The following is a 20758-nucleotide window of genomic DNA, read 5'->3' as shown; positions in this document are numbered from 1 at the left end:
CACTGGGAACGAAAAAGTGACTGCCACAATGGTACTGATCCCCTGATAAGCACGCAGTGGGAGTTGGGCTCAAGTGTACGTCACACAGTAACGCAGACCCTTGTGCTTCCAGCCCCTCCAGTCGCCAGTCCCCTGGGAGAGGAATTAGAAGTTGGGATTTCTGGTTCACTCAGCTCCCAGCTTTACCCGGCCCCGAGGTACCCCCATTTCCTACTTCCCGTAGCCCTCCTTCATGGTGGAAGGCAGAAAGCAGGCTTGAACTCCGGGCCAGCCTGGTTGCCAGCTGCCAATGGAATGAGGTAGCTTGTGAGGTAAGAGAGGTAGGATGGGAAGGGGTGCTAGCACAAAACGGGTGAGGAAAAGGAAAAGAGGAGTAGTCACCTGACTCTGCCTCCCAGCCATCCCACTCATACGGCCCTGACCAGCCTTTCCATCTCGCCCCCTTTATCTCTCACTATCGTAGTTCGTTAGGTGGCAGAAATGTGGTGGGAGTGTTGGTAAACTGGAGATTCCAACAGAAGTTGTCTACACAGGGATAGCAGTTCTAGGCAAGCCTCAATGGCGATGATACTTACACCAAGCTCTCAGCTCAGACCACAGATCAACCCTCATTATATGTATTTGGACAAAATTAAGCCCAGTGTGGGGCTAAAGCATGTGAGGTTGTCTGATAAAACCTAACCCATTAAAACCCTCAGAGTGTCGATCAGCCCTAGGTAGACGTCTTATACATATGTTCCCCACCTCTGTTTCTCTAGATGCACAATGAATATTCTAAAAAAAAATGTGCTTCTCCATAAAGCCCGGGTCTTCAGATGTGTCCCAGCAGACGTTTCTGCTGATTTGCTCAGATTCTTTCCCCTGTCTATCTACTTTTATAACTGAAGTAGAAGGGTTGGGATGGCTGAATGGGGGTGGGGTGAGGGCCGTGCAAAGACACAACAAGGCTTGCAGGTCCTGATGACCGAGGGATACTCAGACCCTGCCTCTACTTCACCGTGACAGGCTGTCTCCTGGCACCGTGCCAGTGCTAGCATTTTTCCCTCCAAGCATCTCTGGCTTCATGTTTGCCTACTGCTCCAGCAACTCCTGGTTTCAGCCTACTTGTCTTTCTCTTTGTTGGGCAGTGGGGGAAGGAGGAGAATGGTGGGCGGGGGAAGCAAAGAATCTTAGTGATTCTTCTTTCCTTCCTTCAAGACTAACAATACATTAATAAGTAGTTATATCCGGAATCCAGTTGTTGTTGTTTTCTTATAATAGGCAGGCTCTGAAGAGTATCTAGTTTGCCACACTGCAGCAAGCTCAAGTTTGCTAATTTTTTTTTTTCAGTTGAACTATAGTGGGCTTATTATGGTAGTTTCAGGTGTACAACATAGTCAGTATTTTTGTTATGGAGTATGTTATACTCCATATAAAGTAATTATAAAATATTGGCTCTATTCCCTGTACTGGTATTGTATCTTATTTATTTTATACCTAGCAGTTTGTACTCTTAATCCCCTTCCCTCTCCCCACTGCTAACCACTCATTTGTTCTCTACATCTGTGACTCTGTTTCTGTTTTGTTGTATTTGTTCATCTGCTAGCGCTTCTTACTTTGCAAACTTTTTGGAGACGGGGTCTGTGTCTTGCTCACCACTATATCCCTAATCTCAAGCACAGTGACCCACATACAGTAAGCATGTCATAAAGATCTACTGAGTGAATGCATCCCTGGGGGACGAACTAACCCTTTACCCCAGACTCCTCCAGTCAAACCAAGAGGGACCTCCTAGTCTGGCTCTTTGTTGGAGAAAAGTTCCCCAAATCTACAACAATAGAGGTCCAGGCTAAGACAAACTAAAGCCTGGGCTCTGCCAGTCGTTAGCTTTGTGACCTGGGGTAAATGGGCCGGTCTTAATTTTCTGAAACTTAGCTTTTCTTCTTTTGCAAAAAAGTGCTAATAACATCTGTCACATAGGTTGTTGTGAGTTTTCATGAAATCCAAGATGTGGGACTGTTATATAGTAAGCTGTTTTCCCACTGGGTGCCTCTGGGGGAGGGCTGAGGGAATGATTCTCCTTTCACTTTATAGACTTCAGCTTTTTTCTTTTTTTTTTTTTTAACTCATTCCAAGCATTAGTATTAGTAAAAATGCCTTTAAAATAAAAATGTCCTTATAAGAATATTAGTTTCCATCTACCTGACGTATTGGGATGTTTATTCTCAGATTGAAAGGAACTGCGTCACTGCATTTCCATGCAAATCTCACTACTCAAAAAAAGGGCAGTTGAATTAGCTGGTAAATAGGAAGGGTAGCAAGTGTTTGGGGAGCGTGTTTGAATGAAGATGGTGTCTCCTATTAAATAAGGGTTTAGTATTAGGAGATTTTGCTGTGGGAAGTCTGGAAACAATGCTACACTTAGTTTTCATGTTGATTCTGTATCTCACGGTTTTATCTACCCTATTTTTAGCTTATTAATAATTAATAAAACTCTTTGTGTTGTAGAGATTGTGTCAGATTGATGTGCTGGATAAGCTCATGAACACATGTCTGCTTCATCGTGCAAGTAATAAAATCATTATCGTGATTGCATTAATGGGCCAGGGCCTGGTGAATATCGGTAGGTGGCAGCCACGTGGTTCTCAAGTGCCGTCACCTCATACCCTGCACTGCTTAACCACCACTAGTTGCTGCTTATTTTCTTAGTCATCATTTTACAGTAAACATTGTCTCATGATAAACCATAAAATTTAGAAATGAACAAGAACGTCAGAGTTCTCGAAGAGCAGGTGATCTTTTTCATTAAGGCTAGAAAGGGGAAACCGTGATAATGCTATAGTGGGAATTCTTTTAAAATATCTGTTTAGGTTGGGTTTAAGCCATCTAGCTGTGAAAATAATAAACCGTGGTAGCAATAGCAATATGCTGTAATTCCCACGGAGCCCATTCAGCATAATTTCTTTTTTTATATACATAATAAAACCATAAATAAATGTGATTACTCTCAGCTCACATGAAATTACTTTCAGCACCAGATGTTTTTCTCTCATACCTGTCTCCTTTAGGGTCAGTTTTTGCTTGCCCCCCGCCATCACCACCCGTAATATGTGAGTCATCTGTGAATAAATAACTGGGGGTGGCATTGGATCTTGAACTTGAGTTTGGCGAGTTTGAGGGGAGACGGATCTTTGTCTGTCTCACACGCAATAGGCAGGAAGGGGCCAGATGGTGCCTCAAAACAGCCACTTAAAACTTCTTAGGCTCCAGGCGCCAGCAGCTTTCTTCTGGAGGCCTCACCCCACATCGTATCAAACATACGAAATGCACTCACGTGTGACATTCAATATAATTTTGTCTATAGGACTTTTGGACAGGATTTTTCTTTTTTGGTGGGGGGGGCCGTGCTGAGCAGCATGTGGGATCTTAGTTCCCTGACCAGGGATCGAACCTGCACCCCCTGCAGTGGAAGCGTGGATTCTTAACCGCTGGACCGCCAGGGAAGTCCCGGACAGGGTTTCTATAATTCTGCCTTTGAAATTATTTTCCTACAAGTTGCTCATTTCATTTACAGCCAGCTCTGACTTCTCCATAACCGTGCGGGCTCAGAGACTTTTTCCAGTGCGACACAGCCCCACTTACAAATGATTTCTAACTCAAACGATGTCTGTATGGATATTAACTTTGCTAATTAGAGAAGTTGTCAGAATACAAGATGCATAGGTATTTCATTAAATAACCATTTGCTTTTGATCGTGCGCATTTCACTGCAGGTTGACACAAACCATTTTCAGTTCTCCAGCATTATCGTAGACCTCGGTGCCTTTACTGCCTTGTTGGTAACACAGCCGTAGTTAGAAAAATAGGTGACTTTCCCAGGGCCGGATGGGTTCTTAATGTGGAAGATAGGAGTAGAGAAAGAGATTCCATTTGAGGAGCTTAGTCCTCCAAATGCCACCCCCTTGTGCAGAGGAAGGGTTTCTATTAAGACATGCTTAAGGGGCAAATAGCACTGAGTGTCAGAGAGTATGAGTGTTCGTGGGAGAAGGTGGGGTAGAGTAGCACATTTACACCTTTCTATGGGAGGAGAGAGAGAGAAAGAGAAAGAGGTGGGGGGAGCGAAAGGGGAGGGGAGGGAGGAGGGAAGGAAGGGAAGGAGTTACGGTTATAGCAGCAGTGTTTTGCAGTGACCTTCAGCCTTGTCTTCAGTGCTGGAAGCTTCCCATCAGCGTTTATCCCACCCCCTCTTTTTGACTCTTGCCAGACACAGCCAGTATCAACTAAAGTTTGCCCCATTTCCTCAGGATGCTCCCTGCCAGCCTAGAATTTTCCAGTTGGATATCTTGCTGCACATGCATTACTCGTGCCCTAGTAGCCCTCCCCCAACTAGCCCAACGCCATGTCACCATCTCTGACTCCCTGAAGAGGAAAAAGGACCGACCATCCCAGGGAACCCAAGGCCCCCACTATCCTGCCTGCTGGTTACAGAGCATCAGCAAGGGCTGTGCGTGCTCATTTCGAGAAGAAAAAACAAGGTCTCCAGCCCCCGGTAACACACTAGAGGTGAGGTGTCCTGCTCAGGGGGCGATCAGCTGCTGCGGGGCTAATGCTTTATTCATTGTGTTGCAATGGCATCATTAAGAGCACATTAGTTTAAAGAGTAACTAATATGTTCTTGGTGAGAAACATTAAACAGGATGAGCAACCAGCTCAGGCCGGTCATGGTCTGATCCAGGTTTTATTGCAGGTAGATTTCCATAGATTAAAGAGCTCTAATCAGGGCTTTTTGGAAAACAGATAACTCATTTACTAGAGTTTGCAGCCATTTAAGGGTCAGTTTTCCACCCACTACAATTAAAATGTTCCACTTTGTAGCTTAATATGTTTTCCGTGGTTGGGTCAAGGTGTAAAATGAGTGTGTAATGAAAAAAAAATGAATACAAAACAGCACAAATTATAGAGTTAAATATACTCTGCTTTCCCTTACATAAGAAGATAATAATGTTCACAGAAAGCACTTTCTGTACATAAGTGTGGCTGAAAAGACCAGTATGTGAAGGATATGCCTTAACACACTATGCATTAATTTAAAAATCTTCTTGGATTTGTGGCGCTCTCCATGGTTTATGGAGGTTACCTCTCCTGACGGCTGTGTCTTTGAAGCCAGAAATCCACCTGAGGTCTGTTTCGGAGGCGTTACCCCCTTTCTCAAAAGGACTCTTCCTCTGGTCTCTCTGCTGCTCTCTATCCGCAGCCTGTAGTTTTACCATTTCAAGTGAAGCTTTTTTGTAGTTCCAGCTTTCTGTTTACGTTGTCTATTCTGTAGAACTTTTTGAATGGGAAGGGAAGAGAACAGAGAGGGTGCCAGCAGGAAAAAACTCGTCGTTTGAGTGGAAGCAAGGATTCTCTGATACGTCCTTATGTATTTTAATAAACTTGTCTGTGACTTACTTATTTGGCGGTTATGCCTCAGTGTCCCTATTCAGGGTCTCGAAGAGCCCCAAGGCCTACACGTGACTGTAGAAGTAGGATTGAAAGACGGAGCTCAGCTATCTTGTTTTCTAGATAAGGACTTTGCTGCAGGGAGACTTCTTGAACTGTTAAGGCTATTTTGAAACAGTTGCCTGTCAGAAACATTTTGGGGACTTTTGTATCTGGGAGAAGTTAGAAGTGATGAACTCTCAGGTTGGAATCTTGATGTTCTGTGAGCTTGGGTGTGTTTGTCCTGATTGATAGGTATCCATTAATGAGGGGAATTAGTTGACCCATGTCATGTTTCATAAACAGTCTTCAAGTATAATATTGCCCTTCTCAGAAAATCTGAAATATACTAAGTATGGAAGGTGTCTCTACAAAGACTTTGAAATGACATATTTTTATCATAGTAGCTTCCAGTCCTATTTTCTTTTCTTTTCTGTTTTTAATGGAAAGAGAAGCACTTTACTCCTATGGTCTCAAGCTTTCTCTTTTATTATATTCTTCAATTTAGAAATATAAAGTATAATTTTTTTAAAAAAGCAAAGAGTTCCTGAAAACAAAATAATTTTACCTCTGTCATTTCTCTACACTTACGTATGTAATGCCGAATAGTATTTTTCTTTGTATCAAAAGATAATTGGCGGGCTTCCCTGGTGGCGCAGTGGTTGAGAGTCCGCCTGCCGATGCAGGGGACACGGGTTCATGCTGCGGAGAGGCTGGGCCCGTGAGCCATGGCCGCTGAGCCTGCGCGTTTGGGGCCTGTGCTCCGCAACGGGAGAGGCCACAACAGTGAGAGGCTGGCGTACTGCAACAACAACAACAACAACAAAAAACCAGATAATTGGCTTTATCTGCTATCCTGCCATGCTGGTTGAGTTATCCCTTTGGCAAAGTTGGTTATTTGGTTTGAATGCATCATTACAGAGGGAGGCCTTCTGTTTCTCTCATATTCATTCTCTCTTTTTCTCTTTCAACACTGAGTTCTTCAAAGACAGATATGTCATGGGCAAAACTTTGTCATCCATTCAGTAACCGTTTCCTCCCTAAGCTGGAAGGATGACGATCTGTAGTTTAAAATTGGCTACTAGACAAAGTAGAAAAATGGAGGATGTAATCACAGACCCGTAATGGCATTTTGTGTTTGAGAAATGGCCAGACCTGCTTTTTATCCTCTGTGGTGCATGCCACATTGAAACTTCTCCTTTCTTCCCCTGATTTCACTTCTTTAGCACTATAGGTGTATGCCTTTGTTACACTAATGCAGCACTTAATGGACCAGGCGATGCCGTTATTTATAGATTTCAGCTTCTCCAAGGAGCAGCTGGGAAGAAGTCTCACAAAAGGAGAACATCGCTGTAACCTGCTTATGACCCTACATTGGTTACCAGGGAGGTGTGGAATCTTAGATCTTGGAGAAGGACTTGTTAAGTACACCAAGAGCTTATCTGGAAAATTCTCACACTTTTAAAAAGTTGTCTCTGATCCTTGTCTGTGTTCTAGTTTCCAGCAGCAATTTTCCCTTTTGTGTTCTTTCGCTTTCAGACCTCCAACCTTTGAGACTGGACCCTGGAACTGAATTTTGTCTTTTTGTTCCATTATTACTTCCTTCTTTCCCTTTCTTATTTTCCTTTTTACTTTCTTTTCTTCCTTCTATGCCTGAATTTATTTGAAAAACATACGTGTGTGTGTGCGTGCGTGTGTGTGTGCGTGCGTGTGTGTGTATATAAAATTGTATATATGGAATTTATATGATGATTTAAATACATTTTAAATTTATAAATACATTATAATTTTATATGTATACTGCGCATCTGGCATATTCTAGGTACTATGCTTGCTCCCTGCAGGGATGCAAAACTGCCTAGTTTCCATGATCATTCTAAGCATGTTGTTTATTAGGGACATAGACATAAACAACTAATTAGGATATGAAGTTACAAGTGCTGGTATAGAGAAAGGTTCAGAGCACTGTGGGAACACAGAGGAGGGAATACATACCTCCTTTGTCTTCTTGCCTTAAAGGGCAAACTAAAAACTACTTGGAACAGGAATGGCATTTTTCTCCTCAGGTGCACTGTGCTGTGAGGTGTGTCACATCATGACCCCTCTGAAAAGAGTTCAGTGGTTTTATAAACATGTGAATAAGATATTAAAGAAGGTCATAGGTCAGGTATTAAAGAAGACCTTTTGATTTCATGGCTTTGATAGAAAGTACTGCAGGGTTCATCACTGCCTGAATCTATCTTAACCCAGTTCCATCCTCTGCCCATACTGTTTCCAAGAGGTGACTTTTCTGTCCATTTCCGAGTAGGATCTTTCTAGCTTTATTTGATATAATATTCCTACCTTGCAATTTTCTTCATCAGAAATTCCCCCACAAAATCTAATTCCTCATAAACTTTAATATAATTTAAATCTCTTCTTCAAAGTCTTAATCCTTTTATTTCACACTAATCAGGAGACATCAATCATTAATAACCAACATCCTGTATATTTAGCAGACGTGAAAACTTCATCATGCGTTATCACGTAGTACCTTAGGTAGTCTCTGCTATCAGCTGCCTCCTTATAACCCTCTTCAAGCTCTCTCCTCTAAAGGGTACCCACCATCCAAAAACTACTCCCATCTGAGAAGTAAGCAGCAACATAGACTTTGCTGACATTTCTGTAGAGGGCCCAGGGGAAAGGTTTACATTGTATATTTCCCAGTGAAGCACCTCAATGTCCGCTTTAGTCATTTCTCTTCTCTGAAGTCCCCTTTTCTCATGAGTGGCTACCAAAGATCCCTTCTTTCTTTCCCGTCAAAGCACTTAGCCTTGGTGTCCTTTTTTTTCTCTCTCTTTTTTTAGCCACATTTTTTTAAAATAAATTTATTTATTTTTGGCTGCATTAGGTCTTTGTTGCTGTGCGCGGGCTTTCTCTAGTTGCAGCGAGTGGGGGCTACTCTTCGTTGCAGCTTGCGGGCTTCTCACTGCTGTGGTGGCTTCTCTTGTTGTGGAGCACGGGCTCTAGGCGCGTGGGCTTCAATAGTTGTGGCGTGCGGGCTTCAGTAGTTGTGGCGCGTGGGCTCAGCAGTTGTGGTGCGCGGGCTCTAGAGCGCAGGCTCAGTAGTTGTGGCGCACAGGCTTAGTTGCTCCGTGGCATGTGGGATCTTCCCGGACCAGGGCTCGAACCCGTGTCCCCTGCATTGACAGGAGGATTCTTAACCACTGCGCCACCAGGGAAGCCCCTTTTTTTACCACATTTTGCAGAGCAATTCTTCTCTGCCTCGAAACTTGCAGATTCCACCCATCTCCTAGATCAGTGTAAGAGGACCCATTCTCCTTAGAAGCCTGTTTAGTAATCCTCTACCATAATTTAAGCATGTCTTTGTGATCCTTTTGTGTTTGAAGAGATAATAGTGAGAATTTTTGTAAAACTGATGAAAGACATTAGGCTCTTCTGGGGTTGTTCCTCAGTGGGAGAATTAGTCTGAATTACTTCACTTACCATTATAGGAAGCAGAAATGTCTCCCTTATTCCTAAACGGTTGCTTAAAAATCATGGGGTTAAAACGTAAGTAATATCTATTTAACAATACTCTATATTGTTTTAAACTATGAGCATTTCCATAACCTCAAGAGAACATCCTACTGATTACATGGAGATCAAAGTGAGATATTTTCTTAGTAATAGAAGCAGAAAGTAGAACTTTGGATGAGAATGCATTTTTCTTTTTACTAGAATATAAAACATAATAATGCTAGTGAATACTTCCTGTAAAGTAAGAGAGTTTCAGATGTCATATGAAATGTTTCCTTTGGAATGAACTCTCAACAAGACGTTAATTAATCAGATTTTCTCACTATAATTATTCTTCTATTGAAGTAGGTATAAACCTAAGGACTTGAGTCAAACAAAGTCATCCTTTTAAATTAACGAAAGAAAAATTTTCAAGACTTAACTCATCTCCACCCCCTTTTAATAGGAATCTGTGTTTTGTGGACAGTTACAGATGGATTTTATTACTCACGGTGTGTGTGTGTGTGTGTGCGCGCGCGTGTGTGTGTGTGTGTGTGTGTGTGTCTGTCCTTGTGTTCCTTGGGACCTTAGACAGGTAGAATGAGTTGTGTTTCTTAGAGCAGGAGAAGCCTGTGTCATTTTTTTAGGCCAAATAATATTTTCTTAGGCTTGGTGAGTTTCAAAAACTATTTGCCCCATTGATACAGCTCAATGAAATTCTGAGCATAAATATGTCTTGTTGAACAGTTATGAAATTGGGTCTGAGGTTTTGTACTTGAATGTACCTTAACAAAGAACAGGTTAGATGTCAGCTGAAACCTGGACAGAACTGTACTGTTATCCTTGGCATTTGTACATCTGATTGTACAAAAGCTTCACTGAAAGCTGTAAGTAGAAACTGCCGATTTCACAGTTCATCATGAATCTCTTGAAATCGTTTGCAGTTGCACAGGTAGGAAAAGAAAACCCTAGAGAGAAAAATGTATACATCTTTTAAATTACATTGTATTATTTTATAAAGGAACGGTGAAAAGGATGAAATATTCTGGTACAATTTAGATGTGACACAGAAAACTAGGGCAACACTTACTTTTAGAAATATCAAGTGTTACTCACTGTTTTAAAATTAATTACATAATTATCCAGTAGAACACAAAGATCCCAGGGTACCTTAATGGAAACACTACACTTTCAAATAAAATAATAATAATTAGCACCTACTATATTCCAAGTGTTTCATTAGCTGTAATTTTTAACTCCCCACATCTCTGTGTGTAAATAAACATTAAGAATATTAATCTTTTCTATAGTTTAGAAATAAGAAAACTAAGGCAGAGACATTCATTGGAATGATGAATTAGGCATTATGGCCTTGAATCATTAAAAGAGGCAGGTACTCAGTAGGAACAATAGATGTTCGTGAAGTATAAAAATCACTCTTGTAACTATTCATAAATTACCAGGTAGTAATTAATTTAAAATATCACCTTTCTCCCAAACCAAATCACTTTAAAATTTTTGAAGAATTGAAAGGCATCCTTGGGCTTCCCTGGTGGCACAGTGGTTAAGAATCCGCCTGCCAATGCAGGGGACACGGGTTCGAGCCCTGATCCGGGAAGATCTCACATGCCGCGGAGCAGCTAAGCCCGTGTGCCACAACTACTGAGCCTGTGCTCTAAAGCCTGTGAGCCACAACTACTGAGCCCGCGTGCCACAGCTACTGTAGCCTGCGCACCTAGAGCCCGTGCTCCGCAACAAGAGAAGCCACTGCAGTAAGAAGCCTGCACACCGCAACGAAGAGCAGCCCCCGCTCGCCGCAGCTAGGGAGAAGCCCACACCCAGCAACGAAGACCCAACGCAGCCAAAAATAAATAAATCTATTTTAAAAAGAATTGCAAGGCATTCTTGAGTCTATTGGAAATGCCTAAGACATGACAGAACTTCCTTTAGAGTCACCATTCTAGGTACATGGCAGCCACATGAAGTTGTATGTCATTCAAACCGTTGGATAGGGACATTGAAGAGATGTCATACATAGAATGTCACCCTCTCATTAGGGGATAAATTCAGGTTTACAAACCACAGCTTGCCAAGGAAGCAATACTTTTTGCTTTTTTGCTTTTGTGATGAAACAGTAGCGGTTTTGTTACTATTCCCGGTGAAACAGTATCAGTCTTAAAATGGAGATGGAAAGCGTGGGTAGAAGCTAAGGGCCACCAGGACACTCGATTCCCCTTAGTAATACCACAGTCACTAAAGTGAAAACTAACACTGGAACAGGTATAAAGCCAAGGAGAGCTACCACCACCCCTAAAATACTGTAGTGAGAAAGGCAAAGTGAAACATGGCCAGTCAGGCACAAGTCATAAAGCCTACAAAGTAAAGGGATATTCTCTGATACAGTGTTCCAGAACTGCAGACTCATTGGACAGAAAAAAAAAGTTGTCATTAATGCCAGTTTGGGGAGAGCTTGAGCTAGAAAAAGAACCAGCCAACTGAACTTCACTGGGGAGATCAGTAAGACAAATAGTGACCTTGCAGTGACCTCAAGCGCCTCTCCTCCTGGGCCATCTGAGCAAAAGCATGAACACATTGTAGCCTGACTTTGCTTTGGTGTTCTGAAATGGCCGGAGGTGGAGAGAGGAAAATGCTTTGAGGTTTCACCACAGAACTGTTGCTGGTCTGTGGCTAGCTAAAGGGCAGGCATTTTGGTTAGCTATGTATTGATGTTATTGGGTGTGTTTTATATGGTGAGAATCTCTTTGTCTGATGGCATCCACCGCCTGGGATAAATGATGCATATAATATATAAACACGTTCTGAGTTTATTTGGGTGGTAGAGTCTAATTGCGAGGTTTGAAACGTTTGTCCTGAGTACACTTTGCTCCCAAAGTTGAAATCATTCACTACTTCTTGATGAAGGTGTTTTATCTTCCTGATAGACTATTGGAAATAATTCCCCACCATCTCTCATTCCCCTGTGTCTGAGGGCCAGGGATTTGTGGAGACCATAGAAACGATTTGCTCAATATCCACCTATCCTTGAGATATTGAAACCTGAGCTTCCATTTGAATTAAACTTTTACTCACCTGGCAGTAAGGGTTTTTTGGTATGTTTTTTGGTTTTTTTGAGAATACAGTGTTCAAAAGGATCACTGATTCTTGCACCTAAGAATCAAAGAAATAAAAGAGCATTCCATAAAAGGGCCAAACGTCACACTAGATACACTGACAGACTATAACACTAATTCTAAAATATATATTAGCAGAAAGACAGTTGAAAAACATTTCTAAATTTGTGCCTAAATAAAGATAAGTACTTCGAATTCAGTTGTTCTACCAATCGACTTAAAATTCAAACTTCTCAGATCAGCCATCCAAGTGATGTGTTTTGTCTTCCAGTCTTGAACTGGTAAAAGTGCTTTTAAAATATGTACATAGGAATGCTATGTCTTTGCATTTTTAAGGATGGAGAGAAGGCATATAGCATTTTATAAACGGTACAACATAGAGGGACCCTTTGTAACTTTAAGTAATGTTTTGTTTTTTTGTCTTTTTCAGAAAGGTGCTTTGAAAAGTCTTAAAAATACATTTCTATATAAGCTGTGCAATTCTCAGGAAAATTCAGACCAAACAAATTGCGGCCAGTTAAATTTATCTTGTCATAGAACTAAGAAAACAAATGCTTTTCCTCTGCTGCCCCAGCACCCTCTGCGTCTTCTTCGACGGGTGGGCAGCACGCCATTCTTTCCTTTTGCCTTTCCTGACGATTGTAATTTGGGCACACTCTTTACCAATCTCACGGGGAGTAGCTCCTTGCTTTTTTTTCTCCCTCTTCCCAACTTTTTCTCCCTCTCTGAATACATTTCACAGACGACCGTCTTCGAAAATAACAACATCAATTAATTTTTTAACTTAAAAAAAAATCACATTTAGCCCCGAGTCTGCCCTCTCCATTGATGTGTCATGTGCGGAGCAGGCTGTGAGGGTCTGATAAGTCCCGTTTGTGAAGTCTCTTCAGTAGGAGGCCAGGCACTAGCTGCTCCACAGACAGGCTGTTTATTTCATCCAGCCCTGCTCCGGATGGTTTGACAGTTGACCTGCACATCTCCCGGTCTCCAAGACCAGACCAGAGAAGGATGCAGCTTCGCCTCTGTGCCTCCCACTGAAAGCTGTTCTTTGTCGTTTATTTGTTTGGTGGTTGTTGTTGTTGTTGTTGATTTTGAATAGACCACAGTTTTTCCCATGAGAGCTCCCCCAGTTAACGATGACACTTTCTCACTGCGCTGCTCTTCTTCCCCTTTTGCAGAATCCGATGATCTCCGTGGGGACCCTGCACTCAGCCATCAAAGCACTCCCGCCCCTCAGGATGCTCGTAATTCAATAGTAGATGCAGGCGGCGTTGAAAGCATCACACAGTGTCCCCAGCAGCTTCCTCAGATGATGGCTGCAGGTAAATGTCGGTGGCCAGCACTGAACACAAACAAGGCATGTTGCGTCTTAGTGGATAGCCTCCCCCTCCATGAAAATAAGTATTGAACCAGGAGCCTGGGCTCCTCAAAGAAACCAGGCTCTGGAACTAGTGAACCTCAAAGAGCATTCAGTCAAATTTAACTTATTTTGCTGACCTTTTTTTTTTTTTAAGCTCTGTGCTATTTGTCTTCAATATTATTTATTTGTTTATTTTGTTTTGATGAAAGCCTGTGCTTATAGGAAATATTTTGGGAGTCACTTTAGAAGGACACCTGCGTTTCCTTAATGTACGTATGTAAGTAGTTTGTAAAGGACGGAATGTGTTACAAGGTAACACTTAATAAATTCAGTCAGGACCAATTTGACTGCTTGACATCTGATTTTAGAGATTTTATTAGACGGTTAGAGGGTGTGTCTGCTTCAGAATTACTCTTGGAAACAGGCTTATTCTAAGCCAATTGACTTGTTTTACCCAGAGAGTCCTCTGGCTTTGCCTCTCCACCGGGGAACTTAACTAATGTTTCAGCTGGAGAAGGAAGCGATTCTTCAGTTTTTTCCAGGGGTACTTCCTTAATGGCATGCTGTGTATAATATAAACTGCATGTCCTTCAGTTTCCTCCCAGAATGTATTTGGAAACTCTTTTATGTTTCCGTCTGGAGGAAGCACCGCTGTAGGTTACAGTGCTGTTATTTTTTGTGGTTTGGGAATGTGCTTAAACGAAGCCTCACGTCTCTAGAAATGCGATTTGTTTTCAAAGAGACACCATCGCCTGTGGACTCTAAGTCAGAGTTTCTTCCCCCCTACCCCATCACAGCAGCCGATGGTTTGGGGAGTCTCGCAATCGACACGACCCAGCTGAACATGTCAGTGACGGACCCCACCGCCTGGGCCACCGCTATGAATAACTTGGGCATGGTTCCCGTGGGGTTACCTGGACAGCAGCTCGTGTCAGGTAAGCTTTCTCTTGTGTTGGAAGATGCCTGCAACCACGCCACTGGGTGTGGGCGACAGGCGGCTTGGCCGTCTTTGCACGCGCAGGTGTTGAGCCTGGTCTGGGACTGATGACCGGGGCATGGTTAGGCAGGCTATATGCCTGAGATTCTTCTCATCACCTCGCTCTTCTGCCAAATAGCCATTCTCAGAAAAAGCCACACGCGGTTATCTCTCACCGATGGCACTGCAACACCAATTTTGTATTTTAAATGGGTAAATAGAAGAGCTAATATTTGCTTTCCAATTTACAAAACTCTTCCACAGACGTTACGCCATTCGATTCCACAGCCGTCTCTTTGAGACAGGTATACACTTACGGTGGGCGTGGCTCTTGTTCACGTTCCCATGTTAAAAACAGGGAAAGAGGGGTCCAGAGTTTGGGTGACTTGTCCAGCACTGAAGTGGCAGAACTTAGAAACCCAACTCAACTGACACTGCATTCCCTGTTTTCTTTCCGTCACACTTTGAAATAGTAATAACAGTCGTGTATTCAATATAGAAAATGTTTGGAGATGTCACAAAGTAGAAGGTCATTTGAAAGAGTTGATCATTTAATTTAACACATGTTTATTGCAGATTTTCCATGTGCCCTGTAACAAGTGCTTTGGGAAATAGAAAAAAATATATATATAAGTGTCCTCGAGGGTTGAGGGAGCATATCTCCCCAAACTGAAACACACAGCAACAAAAAACAGCAATAAAAATAATGTGTAGAATCAGGTGCTAAGAGGTGGTTTGGTAATTTCCAGAAGGATCAATGCCTGGGGCTCTGAGGGAAGGTGGGACTTGAGCTGTTTGGAAAGATACATAGGGCTTCAGTATTCACTTAATTCATTCAACACACATTTTTCCCCCTACTTACTTATTTATTTTATTTTATTTTATTTATTCATTTTTTACAGCAGGTTCCTATTAGTTATTTACTTTATACATATTAGTGTATACATGTCAATCCCAATCTCCCAATTCATCCCACACACCCCCCACCCGCCGCTTTCCCCGCTTGGTGTCCATACGTTTGTTCTCTACATATGTGTGTCTACTTCTGCCTTGCAAACCGGTTCATCTGTAACATTTTTCTAGATTCCACATATATGCGTTAATATACAATGTTTGTTTTTCTCTTTCTGACTTACTTCACTCTGTATGTCAGTCTCTGAGTGCATCCATGTCTCTACAAATGACCCAATTTCGTTCCTTTTTATGGATGAGTAATATTCCATTGTATATATGTATCACAACTTCTTTATCCATTTGTCTGTTGATGGGCATTTAGGTTGCTTCCATGACCTGGCTATTGTAAATAGTGCTGCAGTGAACATTGGGGTGCATGTATCTTTTTGAATTATGGTTTTCTCTGGGTATATGCCCAGTAGTGGGATTGCTGGGTCATATGGTAATTCTATTTGTAGTTTTTTAAGGAACCTCCATACTGTTCTCCATAGTGGCTGTATCAATTTACATTCCCACCAACAGTGCAAGAGGGTTCCCTTTTCTCCACACCCTCTCCAGCATTTGTTGTTTGTAGATTTTCTGATGATGGCCATTCTGACCATTGTGAGGTGATAGCTCATTGTAGTTTTCATTTGCATTTCTCTAATAATTAGTGATGATGAGCAGTTTTTCATGTGCCTTTTGGCCATCTGTATGTCTTCTGTGGAGAAATGTCTATTTAGGTCTTCTGCCCATTATTGGATTAGATTGTTTGTTTTTTTAATATTGGGCTGTATGAGCAGTTTATATATTTTGGAGATTAATCCTTTGTCCACTGATTCATTTGCAAATATTTTCTCCCATTCTAAGGGTTGTCTTTACATCTTGTTTATAGTTTCCTTTGCTGTGCAAAAGCTTTTAAGTTTCAATAGGCCCCATTTGTTTATTTTTATTTCCATAACTCTAGAAGGTGGGTCAAAAAAAGATCTTGCTGTGATTTATGTCAAAGAGTGTTCTTCCTATGTTTTCCTCTAAGAGTTTTATAGTGCCAGGTCTTACATTTAGGTCTTTAATCCATTTGGAGTTTATTTTTGTGTATGGTGTTAGGGAGTGTCCTAATTTCATTCTTTTAAATACAGCTGTCCAGTTTTCCCCACACCACTTATTGAAGAGTCTGTCTTTTCTCCGTTGTATATCCTTGCCTCCTTTGTCATAGATTAGTTGACCACAGGTGCATAGGTTTATCTCTGGGTTTTCTATCCTGTTCCCTTGATCTGTATTTCTCTTTTTGTGCCAGTACCATATTGTCTTGTTTACTGTAGCTTTGTAGTATAGTCTGAAGTCAGGGAGTCTGATTCCTCAAGATTGCTTTGGCTATTCAGGGTCTTTTGTGTCTCCATAGAAATTTTAAGATTTTTTTCTTCTGGTTCTGTAAAAAGTGCCATTGCTAATTTGATAGGGATTGCATTGAATCTTTAGATTACTTTGGATAATATGGTCATTTTCACAATATTGATTCTTCCAATCCAAGAACATGGTCTATCTCTCCATCTGTTGGTGTCATCTTTGATTCCTTTCATCCATGTCTTATAGTTTTCTGAGTACAGCAGATCTTTTACCTCCTTAGGTAGGTTTATTCCTAGGTATTTAATTCTTTTTTGTCACAGTGGTGAATGGGCTTGTTCCCTTCATTTCTCTTTCTGATCTTTTGTTACTAGTGTATATGAATGCAAGAGATTTCTGTGCATTAATTTTTGTATCCTGCAACTTTACCAAATTCATTGATTAGCTCTAGTAGTTTTCTGGTGGCATCTTTAGGATTCTCTATGTATAGTATCATGTCATTTGCAAACAGTGACAGTTTTACTTCTTCTTTTCCAATTTGTATTCCTTTTATTTCTTTTCCTTCTCTGATTGCCATGGCTAGGACTTCCACAACTATTTTGAATAATAGTGGCGTGAGTGTATGTCCTTGTGTTGTTCCTGATCTTAGAGGAAATGCTTTCAGTTTTTCACCATTGAGAATGATGTTTGCTGTGGGTTTGTCATATATGGCCTTTATTATGTGGAGGTAGTTTCCCTCTGTGTTTTTATCATAAATGGGTGTTGAATTTTGTCAAAAGCTTTTTCTGCATCTATTGAGATGATCATATGGTTTTTATTCTTCAATTTGTTAATATGGTGTATCACATTGTTTGATTTGCATATATTGAAGAATCCTTGCATCCCTGGGATAAATCCCACTTGATCATGGTGTATGATGCTTTTAATGTGTTGTTGGATTCTGTTTGCTAGTATTTTGTTGAGGATTTTTGCATCTATATTCATCAATGATATTGGTCTGTAATTTTCTTTTTTTGTAGTATCTCTGTCTGGTTTTGGTGTCAGGGGGATGGTGGCCTTGTAGAATGAGTTTGGGAGTGTTCCTTCCTGTGAAGGTTTCTGGAAGAGTTTGAGAAGGATGGGTGTTAGCTCGTCTCTAAATGTTTGATAGAATTCACCTGTGAAGCCATCTGGTCCTAGACTTTTGTTTGTTGGAAGAATTTTAATCACAGTTTCAATTTCATTACTTGTGATTGGTCTGTTCATATTTTCTATTTCTTCCTGGTTTAGTCTTGGAGATTTATACCTTTCTAAGAATTTGTCCATTTCTTCCACGTTGTCCATTTTATTAATGTAGAGTTGCTTGTAGTAGCCTCTAATGATGCTTTGTATTTCTGTGGTGTCCGTTGTAACTTCTGTTTCATTTCTAATTTTATTGATTTGAGTCCTCTCCCTCTTTTTCTTGAGGAGTCTGGCTAAAGGTTTATCAATTTTGTTTATCTTCTCAAAGAACCAGCTTTTAGTTTTGTTGATATTTGCTATTGTTTTCTTTGTTTCTATTTCATTTATTTCTGCTCTGATCTTTAATGATTTCTTTCCTTCTAACTTAACGTTAGTTAACCTTATAACTTTTGGGTTATAAGGGTTTTGCTTTGTTCTTCTTTCTTTAGTTCCTTTAGGTGTAAGGTTAGATTGTTTATTTGAGATTTTTCTAATTTCTTGAGGTAGGATTGTATTGCTATAAACTTCCCTCTTAGAACTGCTTTTGTTTTATCCCATAGGGTTTGGATCATCGTGTTTTCATTGTCATTTGTCTCTAGGTATTTTCGGATTTCTCTTTTATTTCTTCAGTGATCTCTTGGTTACTTAGTAATGTATTGTTTAGCCTCCATGTGTTTGTGTTTTTTACGTTTTTTTCTCTGTAATTGATTTCTAATCTCATAGCGTTGTGGTCAGAAAAGATGCTTGATATGATTTCAGTTTTCTTAAATTTACCAAGGCTTGATTTGTGACCCAAGATGTGATCTATCCTGGAGAATATTCCATGTGCACTTGAGAACAAAGTGTAATCTGCTGTTTTGGATTGGAATGTCCTATAAATATCAATTAAATCTATCTGGTCTGTGGTGTCATTTAAAACATGTGTTTCCTTATTAATTTTCTGTCTGGATGATCTGTCCATTGGTGTAAGTGAGGTGTTAAAGTCCTCCACTATTATTGTGTTACTGTTGATTTCCTCTTTTATAGCAGTTAGCGTTTGCCTTATGTATTGAGATGCTTCTATATTGGGTGCATATACATTTATAATTGTTATATCTCCTTGGATTGATCCCTGGATCATTATGTAATGTCCTTCCTTGTCTCTTGTAACTTTGTTTATGTTAAAGCCTATTTTATCTGATATGAGTATTGCTACTCCAGCTTTCTTTTGATTTCCATTTGGATGGATATCTTTTTCTATCCCCTCACTTTCATTCCGTATGTGTCCCTAGGTCTGAGGTGGGTCTCTTGTAGACAGCGTATAAATGGGTCTTGTTTTTGTATCCATTCAGCCAGTCTATGTCTTTTGGTTGGAGCATTTAATCCATTCACATTTAAGGTGATTATCGATATGTTTGTTCCTATTACCATTTTCTTAATTGTTTTGGGTTTGTTTTTGTAGGTCCTTTTCTTCTCTTGTGTTTCCCACTTAGAGAAGTTCCTTTAGCATTTGTTGTAGAGCTGGTTTGGTGGTGCTGAATTCTCTTAACTTTTGCTTGTCTGTAAAGCTTTTGATTTCTCCATCGAATCTGAATGAGATCCTTGCCGGTAGAGTAATCTTGGTTGTAGGTTCTTCTCTTTCATCACTTTAAATATATCGTGCCACTCCCTTCTGGCTTGTAGAGTTTCTGCTGAGAAATCAGCTGTTAACCTTATGGGAGTTCCCTTGTATGTTATTTGTCGTTTTTCCCTGTTGCTTTTAATACTTTGTCTTTAATTTCTGTCAGTTTGATTACTATATGTCTTGGCATGTTTCTCCTTGGGTTTATCCTGCCTGGGACTCTCTGCGCTTCCTGGACTTGGATGGCTATTTCCTTTCCCATGTTAGGGTAGTTTTCGACTATAATCTCTTCAAATATTTTCTCGGGTCCTTTCTCTCTGTCCTCTCCTTCTGGGACCCCTACAGTGCAAGTGTTGGTGTGTTTAATATTGTCCCAGAGGTCTCTTAGGCTGTCTTCATTTCTTTTCATTCTTTTTTCTTTATTCTGTTCCGTGGCAGTGAATTCCACCATTCTGTCTTCGGGGTCACTTATCTGTTCTTCTGCCTCAGTTATTCTGCTTTTGATTCCTTGTAGTGTAGTTTTCATTTCAATTTTTCATTTTTCATTCCCATTTTTCATCTCTTGTTTGGTTGTTCCTTAATTCTTCTAGGTCTTTGTTAAACATTTCTTGCATCTTCTCGATCTTTGCCTCCATTCTTTTTCCGAGGACCTGGATCATCTTCACTGTCATTATTCTGAATTCTTTTTCTGGAAGGTTGCCTATCTCCACTTCACTTAATTGTTTTTCTGGGGTTTTATCTTGTTCCTTCATCTGGTACATAGTCCTCTGCCTTTTCACTTTGTCTGTCTTTCTGTGAATGTGGTTTTCATTCCACAGGCTGCAGGATTGTAGTTCCTCTTGCTTCTGCTGTCTGCCCTTGGTAGATGAGGCTATCTAAGAGGCTTGTGCAAGTTTCCTGATGGGAGGGACTGGTGGTGGGTAGAGCTGGCTGTTGCTCTGGTGGGCAGAGCTCAGTAAACTTTAATCTGGTTGTCTGCTGATGGGTGGGGCTGAGTTCCCTCCCTGTTGTTGGTTGTTTGGCCTGAGGCAACCCAGCCCTGGAAGCTGCAGGCTCTTTGGTGGGGCTAATGGCAGACTCTGGGAGGGCTCATGCCAAGGAGTACTTCCCAGAACTTCTGCTGCCAGTGTCATTGTCCCCGTGGTGAGCCACAGCCACCCCCTGCCTCTGCAGGAGACCTTCTAACACTAACAGGTAGGTCTGGTTCGGTCTCCTATGGGGTCACTGCTCCTTCCTCTGGGTCCCGATGCACACAC

General features: G+C 41.1%; 1 protein-coding gene across 8 annotated transcripts in view; it reads left to right on the top strand.

Annotated features, from left to right (window-relative positions):
- ENOX1 (ecto-NOX disulfide-thiol exchanger 1) overlaps positions 1 to 20758 on the top strand; it is a 604516-nt gene that overhangs the window by 375194 nt on the left and 208564 nt on the right. For all 8 annotated transcript variants that reach the window (XM_067713986.1, XM_067713985.1, XM_067713979.1 and 5 more), the window contains 2 exons: positions 13268 to 13411; positions 14247 to 14384. In XM_067713986.1, coding sequence (XP_067570087.1) covers positions 13399 to 13411; positions 14247 to 14384 — 151 coding nt within the window. In that variant the 5' untranslated portion in view covers positions 13268 to 13398. The remainder of the gene's footprint in view (positions 1 to 13267; positions 13412 to 14246; positions 14385 to 20758) is intronic.

This window comes from Pseudorca crassidens, chromosome 18 (genome assembly GCF_039906515.1).
Source record: "Pseudorca crassidens isolate mPseCra1 chromosome 18, mPseCra1.hap1, whole genome shotgun sequence".
NCBI classification, from domain to species: Eukaryota; Metazoa; Chordata; class Mammalia; order Artiodactyla; family Delphinidae; genus Pseudorca; species Pseudorca crassidens.
Note: the sequence above shows the minus strand (reverse complement) of the source record. Positions and strands in the feature narration are given on the sequence as shown.